Source organism: Vigna umbellata, chromosome 11 (assembly GCF_029865625.1).
Source record: "Vigna umbellata cultivar VRB3 chromosome 11, Vumbellata_1.0, whole genome shotgun sequence".
In the NCBI taxonomy this organism is placed as follows: Eukaryota; Viridiplantae; Streptophyta; class Magnoliopsida; order Fabales; family Fabaceae; genus Vigna; species Vigna umbellata.
This window is the reverse complement of record NC_142175.1, coordinates 26580599-26591129: the sequence shown is the minus strand read 5'-3', so window position 1 is coordinate 26591129 and position 10531 is coordinate 26580599. Positions and strand designations below refer to the sequence as shown.

General features: G+C 31.0%; 2 protein-coding genes across 2 annotated transcripts; both read right to left on the bottom strand.

Annotated features, from left to right (window-relative positions):
* Positions 1 to 1213: 1213 nt before the first annotated feature.
* Positions 1214 to 1693, bottom strand: LOC148191381 (uncharacterized). Its single transcript, XM_088101993.1, has one exon. It carries the CDS (start codon positions 1691 to 1693, stop codon positions 1214 to 1216), a length of 480 nt encoding a protein of 159 aa, XP_087958119.1.
* A 7852-nt stretch (positions 1694 to 9545) lies between these two features.
* On the bottom strand, positions 9546 to 10046 carry LOC148191380 (uncharacterized). The gene has a single exon (XM_088101887.1). The coding sequence runs from the start codon at positions 10044 to 10046 to the stop codon at positions 9546 to 9548; it is 501 nt and encodes a 166-aa protein (XP_087958013.1).
* Positions 10047 to 10531: the final 485 nt, after the last annotated feature.

The following is a 10531-nucleotide window of genomic DNA, read 5'->3' as shown; positions in this document are numbered from 1 at the left end:
GAATATGAGTATTTCTCGAAGATGAATAGTTTGATGATTTTCAACAAAATTAGATGTTTTAATTAAGTTTTGTGACAAATGATACTTTTAGATTAATCCTTGTTTACTTTTTTTTTCTAATTTATGTTACTTATTTTTTTTTTCCACATATTTGTACTTGTAATTGGCCCAATTAATTAAATAGGAAAACAAATCTAAAATTGTGATGGACTCTTTTCTACTAATTGACCCAATTTCAGATGGAGTGGACTTGACTTTAAATAAATTATTTACTTAAGAAAATGACATACAGATTGAATAGGTGAAATTGACATGTCCAATTTTTTATTTGTACTCATAAATTCACATCACAAATATTTATTGGATGAAAAATTACAAGTGGATAAGTGATTCTTAAATTTTTTATTTCCCTGTATAATTTTTTTTGAAGACCTCATTATAAGTTCCTATGTTGAAAAAATGTAGAGGTTCAATGTCTATAATGCTTGTAATAATGTCCTTAGACACTAAAAAAATCATTAAATAATGATTAATTTTACAGACAAAAAAGTAATTAATTTAGATATTGATTAATTTAGATATAATTTTACAAATTAAAAATTATTAGTATTTAAAATAATTTATATTATAAATAAAAAATTATAATTGATTTATCAATCAGAATCTAAATTGATATTAACCATAAAAAATAAATTAGTATTTAAATTTATCTTTAATTTAAAAAGATTAATTTAAAATTAATAATAAGAAATAGGTAAAATTTAGATAATTAATGTTACAAACCAATTTAAAAGTTTAATTCACAGATCAATAATGATTTTTATTAAAAACAGAAACTATTTTAAATACTGTTTCATAATAAAAACTAATTTTTATTTTAAAATCTAAATTTTGTTTTGTTTTTTTAATTTAAAATTTTTACAATAATGTGTAGTAAAAAATGTTATCCTAAAAATAAGATATAAAAATAAAAGGAAAAGTTGAGGAAGTGGATTCTAAACAAGTGAAATGAAACATTTTATCCACTGCAAAAGTAAATATCTAAATTTCTGGTGCTAGTGATAATCAAGGATAGAAGCATATGCAGCATTACAGTATGTAAAGACTCCCAAAACTCACCATTTGAACTGCGAAAAAAAGATAATACAACAACAGAATCAGAAAAGGAGAACAATTGTAATCTTCAAGCGATTCAGTATATATGCTGAAGCAGTCAATTGAAATCCATTGAAGTGATTGGCAACAAGGGATGCGTCACTCTGCGTTGACGTTTCAGCCATGTGTCTCTGAAACGCCTTCTGAAGATGATGAAGAGATGAATGATGAACCAGAATGTGTAGACAGAAAAACCTAATGATTCCCAAGTGTCAGGTAGCAAGAGCAGCAGCAAGGAAATCAAAGAGAGTGAAGCAAAGGCGTGCATGAGAGTGCGAAGGTGATGAACCCTAATGCCAAAGTTGAGGGTACCCAAGAAGGCCAAGCAATAGAGAAGAAAGGTAGCAATGGAAAGCCAAATGGTCTTTGGATGAAGGTGAAAAGGGTTGGGATTTTGTGTTCTGATTTGGAGAAAACCAAGAAGAACAAGGAAGATGAAAGCAACAAGGTCATGAACAGGATTGGTTTCTATGTTAAATACTGTCATGTATGCTATATTAAAGGTCACTCTAGTATCTCTGAAAACAGCGTCAGCCATGAAAAACTTCTGCTGCTGTACCAAAGAAGCCAAAAATTTCAGACAGACAAGAGCTAAGGGATATGCATACAACTCATTGGGAGAAAAATATATAAAGGCAACTTCTGCATGTAAGTCTACATGCATGTTGGTTTCCTTGAAAGTTCGTACACTTCTACCGACCGCACACCGATGTAAAACTTTAAATATTTTAAAAGAAATAAATTGAAAAAAAGATAATAAAACTAAGAGAAACAACAATAAAAGTTAAAGAAAAAAATACAACATATAAAATACTTACAGCAAAACTATATATATATATATATATTTATATAATTACAAATAAATATTGAAGGAAGCTTTAAATATGTACGCCAAAATAACATCACATTTCATCTCGCGAAAGTCAGACTTTCATATCTGATCATGTTGTTGAAGTGTGTAGGCTTAATTCCTAATTCTGTGGGCTTCATTTAACTTTATTCCTAATTCGTTAAAAACATCATTACATCCAAGTAAATGGGTTGAATAAGTCAACTAATCATGAAAATGACAAGTTTACTCCGTAGATGCTCTTTGACCCATTGATTAATAAAAAATAAATTTTTTATTGAATATAATTAGATAAAAAACTATATATAAATAAAACTTTAAATATTTTAAAAGCTTAAATGCTTACTTCGCTCTCATGTTAAGAGGTGAATTTCTATTTAGTATCCACTTTTAAAAATAAAGATATTGGGTCCTTATATTATGAAAAATGTATGAATAAGGTCATGTCTGTTAAGTTGATAACAACGATGTTAAGTCCATGCTGATGTGATCGTACTTTTTCTCTTCTCTCTTCTGCTGTCCAGCTTTTTCTCTCTCTTGTTCAGTTTTTTTTTATGATTTGTTGAACTTGTTCTTTCTTTGTGGACTTTATGCATATACTTTTCATAACATAGGGACCCAATGTCTTCATTCTTAAAACCGGGTACTAAACAGAAATTCATCCTCTTAACATGGAGACGAAGTAAGCATTTAAGCCTATTTTAAAAGAAATAAATTAAAAAGAATATAATAAAACTAAGAGAAACAACAATAAAAGTCAAAGAAAAACAACAATAAAAGTCAAAGAAAAACAATGCAACATATAAAATACTTACAACAAAACTACCTGCCATCCCATACATACATACATACATACATACATACATACATACATACATATATATATATATATATATATATATATATATATATATATCACTAGTGCAGTCAGGAGAAACAACAACGATTATTTTCGATTATAAACGGCGTCGACGAGTCAAATGAAGCACCAACAAGAGAGCAATGGAGGCAGAGGCACTAATGCGCGACGAACCTTGGACCACCCATGAGAGAAAAGCTTGTGTCAGGGACGAAGCGGGTTGCGCCAGGGAAGAAGCGTTGCAGAGAGAAGGTTGCGCTACAAGAGTGCGAGGAAGAAGACTGAATAGTAGGGTAAAATTTTTAACTCTGAAACAGTTATTTAAAGCGATACTACCTTGGTTCTACCATTACCCGAGGTAATAGACTACTAATGTCTCGGTTAACAAGGCAACCGATATCTATACGCCTAAAAAAAAGAAATTTTGAAATGCCTATACGCCTCGATTGTTCTAGGACCCGTGGCAGAAAAGCCTTTTCACACCGGTTTTGAACCAATTGATGTCGTAAGGTTCGAACAAAAAGAATTGGAACGTTCAGTGATCAGAGATGTTAGTGCCTGACAGAAGATATTGTCTCGGTTCCCCACAGAACCGAAGCAGTAGGTTAAATTCAAAACACACTCAAGCAAAAAGTAAGTTTTGGAGAGAATTTTTTACAATTTTAGACATTGATTTATATTTTAACAGAGGTAATATGGCTTATATGCCTCAGTTTCCCATGAATCGAGGCATATAAGTTCGATAAAACTACTGAAATGTCACTGCGTTCATATAGACTTCGGTTTCTCTTTAACCGAGACCTATTGGTCGAGTTTAAATATTGTTCTTTGACTAATATATATATATATATATATATATATATATATATATATATATATATATATATATATATATATATATATATATATTCTTCCTTTAGTGTCTATATTTTTTATTTTTATCTTTCAAATAATTATTTTTAAATTTAAATAATTATTTTATCAATTTTATCGTTTAAGTAATTTTTTAAAATTTTGTTTATTTGATTGTTTTATTAAATTTAACATTTTTTAAACTAAAATAATTATTTACAATAAAGTTATGAAAAATTATTGATATTATTTCATAATTACAATAATAATAATTTTATTATAAAAAAATAAACACATATACATAATTAGTGTGTTTTCACTATATTATATATATATATATATATATATATATATATATATATATATATATATATATATATATATATTTAATTACAAATAAATATTTAAGGAACGCCAAGATAACATCACATTTGTCATCTGGCCAAAGACATTTAAAGTGAAAATTAAGAGAAATATGATGAATTATAAGATACTAAAACCTAAATTTGAAGATAAATTTTGAATAAGTTTAATATCAACCTTTAAGTCAAATATTGTCATGCTGATGCGTAATATCTGTTACACTCGTTGAGAGTCGGCACCATCAACAAAAGTACGACCTTATTTTTGTTTACTCATTAGACTCCTCTTGGCCAATTGATTAATAAAAAATAATTATTTATTGAATATTATAATAAGATAAAAAAAACAATATAAATAATTAATTCCAGCATGTTTTCAAAACAATAGTTTTCTAACTATTAATTTTGATAATCTAATGCGTAAATCGAATCAAAATTATTTTATAAAATGGAACAGTGATGTTTTAACACTAATAAATTTCAGAATAGGTATAGTTTTTTAATTTTATTCCATTTTTTAAATTGTTATTGAATTTTTTTAATTTAGTCTTTTAATTTCTTAAAAATATTTAATTCGATCTTTTTACAGTTGTTAAGAATGAGAATTTTCCGTACAGATTTGACTATTTGTGTAGAGAAAATTAAATTAGTAAAATGATGTGAAATTTATGTAGAGAACTCTTGTTCTTGAAAACAGTCGTAAGTAAAAAAAAATTAAATTAGATATTTTTAAAAACCGAAAAAAAATCAAATTAATTTTTTTAAAAAACTAAATAACTAAATTGGAAAGACCAATTATAGTATCCAAATATAATATAAATACTATAGTAGAATCATTACAAAATCAATAAATCAAGAAGGGAAATATAAAGTTAATACAGAAATCATGGTAACTATAATATAAAATTTATATACAATTCAACATTTAAACCAAAAACTATATACATTTACACAAACGAAAGCAATTAAGCATCGGCTAGTCCTTCCTCTTGGATCTGCTCCACAGACATTTCTTCGCCTTCTGCTCACACCCACCAAATGATCATAGCAAAGAAGTAATACAAGAATATACATGCAAGCACAAACAAAAATGGTAAACTAGATAAACAAGACAATTCAAATATATTATATTACAAATTCAAACATTAGTTTAAATTAAACCATAATAATTCATTCATCCTATACATGCCATAACCTAGACAAGACTCACTCGATTAGATATGAAGATCGAACTATTGGTAATCTATACACTTGTAATGGTAATACTATTGGTTAAAACCAAGCTACCATATAAGGTTAGTCTATTTCAATTGCCTAGGGTCATGATCAAAGTCTATAGACAAGAACCTTCTGTTACTCTGACCACATGACTCACCCTTCTCTAATTGAGAATGAACGACTATTAAAGTGTCGGATGGAGAATCCGCTGTTTCAGCTACTACAATAGTGTATTCCATTGCTCCTCTTTCTTGTAAAGTAGTCACCACTTGAGCCACAGAAGATGCTTTTTGACCAACAGCTACATAAACACATATTACATTTTGTCCCTGTTGATTGAGAATTGTATCTGTGGCTACTGCTGTTTTACCTGTTTGTCTGTCTCCAATAATTAATTCTCGCTGGCCCCGTCCTATGGGGATCATCGAATCAATAGCAATAAGTCCTGTTTGGAGAGGCTCATATACCGAACGTCTTGAAATAATACCGGGAGCGGGAGATTCTATTAATCGAGATTCCGAAGCTGAAATTTCTCCTCGACCGTCAATTGGTTTAGCCAGGGCATTTATAACACGACACTAGTACAAAACACCATACATCCATACACTACAGACATGCCCATGTAACATCTCCACAAGTCATGAAATTACCTTCATTTGTCAACACCTAATTTCGTCTAGCTAACTAAATAAGTAAATAATGATTAAATTTATTTGATCTTATTTATTTTATTTTATGTTATTTGATTTTATATTATTTTTATTTTAATTTTATTTCATTTTATTTTACGTCACCTTATTTTGTTATTTTGAATTATTATATTTTATAATATTGTATTTTATTTTATCGTGTTTTATTTTATTCTTGGTTATTTTATTTTATTTTTTATTATTTAGAGTTATTTTATTTTAGCCAATTTTATTTTATTCCATTTTTACGTTATTTTACTTTAATTCATTTCGTCACATGTTTAAAAAAAAATTTTACGTTCTTTTACTTTAATTCATTTCGTCACATGTTAAAAAAAAAAGAGAAAAGAATCAAAACAAAAAGATGATCACCGTCCGTCCAATTTTAGGCAACTTTGAGCGTTTTGCTTTTTCGTTCAATCACGCCGTCTCCCATTCTGGTGCAAATCTTCTGCTGCGCCATGAATGCATTGTCTTTGAATAGCTCACCTGAAAGAGAAAATACAGCAAAGCAGGGGTGGCTGTGTTGCAGGAAGCAACCATTTCGCAGGGCACGCCTAGGACTTTAAAAAGATCTGATAGCAGAGGAGGTACATCAGACCATTGAGTGGACGAGAAAGAAAGGATTTTTCGGAGACTTCGTTCCAGACCCAGGAGTCAACTTTCCCGTATGAGCATTCGGTACATGTATCAGTCCGTGGAAGAGTGAAAGGGTCACCACTACTGAGGATCTCCCCCCTAATCTTAGATAGGTCGTCTGAGGGTTCGCCGCGGTTCATTGCATTTTACCCATTTTCCTAGTGCCCACGTTAACAATAGAAACTCCAACCTTTGTCTCCCTCGCAAGCCACCATCAACCGCTTGGATTCTCCACTCCTCCGATCATCGTGCACACACCCGTAATCACCCCAACAAACATAACCCATCATCCACTACACCTATCATCGCTCAATAACACCATTGATGCCTCCATTCACTCATCGGATATCCCCTTCACCATCCAGATTCACCCATGGCCATATCCATATCTTGACACTCACGGCTACTACCAACACCCTTCCAACCACCTTTTCCTTCCACTCCCAATTCTCACATCCTAGGGGTTACTTCGCCTTCCCAACGAATCCATTTCCCAACTTTACTCATCATTTTCTCATAATCAAATCCAACGCAATCCATCATTCACCTCTCACACTACTCTCAATTCCTCTCACACTACTCGCAATTGCCTTGGTGGGCTGCGGCAAAAGCAATGAGCTCTCTACACTAGGGTTTGGTCCGTGCGGGGAGGGAGAATGAAGGGTTTGGACCGCCGCGAAGAGGGGATCACTTCTACCATGAGTAACGTCGCCGACGGTCTTGGCGACGACCGGCGAGGACCTCTGGCCAAGTTCGAAGATTATCATGGCGCCTGGTTCGGTGGAAGCAAGGTCCGCGCAAGACAAGATGGAGAAGGTCGTTCGCAGCGCACGAAAGGAGGAGAGCCGCGAACGGCGACATTTCTGGCGACCGCGACGGCCCCGGCAGCGCTCTTCGCCGGCCAGAGAGAGCTGCGATGATCGTGTTGGGGCCCAGGGCAGGGGTTGCCGTGAATGAATGTGAAGAGAAGACCTAGGTTTCGTTTCTGAATGGATGAAGAAGAAACCCTACTCTGATCTGAAAAAGAGTTTGGGTCTAAGCCCAAAGTAGCTTGACCAAGCGAATTTCTTTTGCACCCCGGTTTTTTCTCTGCATCCCTACTCTTTCTGGACTGTTTTTGTTTTATCTTATTTTGTGTTTTTATTTTTTATTTCTTTTAGTATTTGTCTGATTATTAGGTCTTTATTGCATGTAAGCCCCTCCTTATATGATATCTCCACCCCTTTGTTTTGTGTTTTATTTTTTCTTCTTCTTTTGGGTTTGTTCATTTTATTTTACGTGCCACTCCAATATTTACAGGACACATTCATTTTCTTAATTAAAAATTATTTAATGAAAAAATTATGAAACAAAAGACAAAAATGAAAAAGTGAAAATAAAATATAAAAGATAAAATGAAAATTTAAAAAAATGGTTATAGAGCTTCTGACGGTATCTTTCTTCTTAATATTTACATATGGTTTTTAGTTCGTTCTTGTTTTATTGTCTTGAAATATTGTTTTTCTAAAATAAAAAGCATAAATTTCAAAATTATAAAGAATAGTTTTTAGTATTTTTTTTATAGCTGTAATTTATTTTCTATCGTCATACCTTTCTTTAAAAAATACTTACGTAAATAGTATTATTATTTTTAGGTAAATATTACTATTAGTCTATATTAAACCCTTATGTAAATGCATTTACTATTTTAAATCTTGTTTTAAACATTCACGTAAATACAATTTTCATATTATAAAAATTATAAAAATGAAAGATAAAATGAAAAATTATAAAGTAAAAAAATGAAAATAATAAAATTTTAAATAACAGCATGAGTAATCGTTCGTATTAGCCTAATACTTAATACTTTCAATCTAAAAATTTAATTAAATAATAGTATGAGTACTCGTTCAATATTTAAATAATGATATGGGTGCTCGTGCGATCACATCAGCCTAGCACTTAATATCATCAATCTTAAAAAATTAAATAATGGTATGAATGTTCGTGCGATCATCCCCATCGGCATAACACTCAATACTCTTAAGTCTTATTTAAATAATTAAATAATGATATGAGTCCTCGTGCTGTATCAACCTAGTACTTAATATCCTGAATCCTAAAAAATTTAAATAATGATATGAGTGCTCGTGCGATCGTTCGCATCAGCCTAGCACTCAATACTCTCAAGTCTTCCTAAATAAATAATTAACGGTATGAGTGCTCGTGTGATCGTTTGCATCGTCTTAGTGCTTAATACCGTTATTTCTCTTTTAAAAAATAATTAAAAATATTCAAATATCGTTATGAAGGTATGAGTACTCGGGTGACCGTCCATGTTATTTATAATTAATTTTAAATATTTTAATACAAATAATAATAATTTTTATGTTCACACTAACAACATATAATATTATGTTATTTTCATTTTAATATAAAATCATTATAAGATACAAATTTTTGAAAGTGTTTGAGAATATATATATATATATATATATATATATATATATATATATATATATATATATATATATATATATATTTCAAACCATCACACGTAACTTAATAATCATATATCACTTAAGAATCAAGAAAAATTTAAATATATTTTTATCTCTTAACTACTCACAAGATCACGAAGCTTCGTGTTTCAAGTGCTTAACGGTTTTGGATGTATAAAAGATCAAGAGTAATAAAATATTAATAATTTCTATCATCTCTCTAAATACTTTGAAGTAAATAAAAGTTATTAACTTTTACATAACTATTGTTAGTGTAAATCTGGATGATAAATTTGTACAACTGATGGATAATTGTCCTTCTATCTTGTGATTTTACAGTAAAATTTTATGTAAATTACTATCCCTACGCCACACACATAAAAAAGCAGTAACAGGAAGCATTGCAACACTCAAAGAAAGGAATACCAAGTGATGAAGCAGTTAATTAAAATCCATTGAAGTGAGTGGTAACACTGGACGCACCATCCTCATATTTTGACGTTGCACCCTTGTTTCCACGAACTGGGTTCTGATAGCAGGAAGCACATGAATGATGAACCACAAAATGTAAATAACGAAACCTAACCATTCCCAGGAGTCGGGTAGCAACAGCACCACCATGCAAAGCAATGAAAGTGAACCGAACACGTGCATGAGAGTTTCAAAATGATAAACCCTAATTCCGAACTTGAGGTTACCGAAGAAGGCGAAGGAATAAAGAAGAAAGCTAAGAATGGAAATCCAAGTGGTGTTTGGATGAAGGTGAAATGGGGTGGGACTTTCTGGATATCTGAGTTGGAGGAAAGCGAGAAGCACGAAGAAGATGAAAGCAACAAGGCCATGAAGAGGATTGCTTTCTGTTACCATGTTACGTATTTGGATATTACCTATGTTATAAGTTACTCCAGTACTTCCTCTCATTTCAAAAGCTCGATCACCCATCAAGAACTTCAAACGTGATTTTCAGGAAAGCTAAACGAACAGAGAGATTAAGGACTGAGATGGGTATCTATGAGGATCAGATCAGAGCTATGTATATGACTGTTTTTATAACCACCTTCGTCCTATTTCCGGCCATAATACTTTTAATATCATTGCGACGTTGATGTTATAATGATATAGTAAAAAATTACTACAGAGGAATGTGAATCATAAAGCGAGGTCAAAAGAAAATATTGAAAGTGGATGTATAAAAATATTGAAAATATAAGGGATTGATAGGTAAAACTTGAGAAAGATTAAAAACATTGAACATGTGTCGAGAGAAAAAAAGAGTGAGTTTCCAAATTATGCATAAAAAGGAGAATATTATGAAATTAAGAAGCATTTGCTAAAGAAAGAGGAGCATAAATGGGTAGGAGGAAATATAGAAACGTGAAATGGGAAGTTATTTATTTTTAAATGAGACTTGTTAAGGACTACATTGT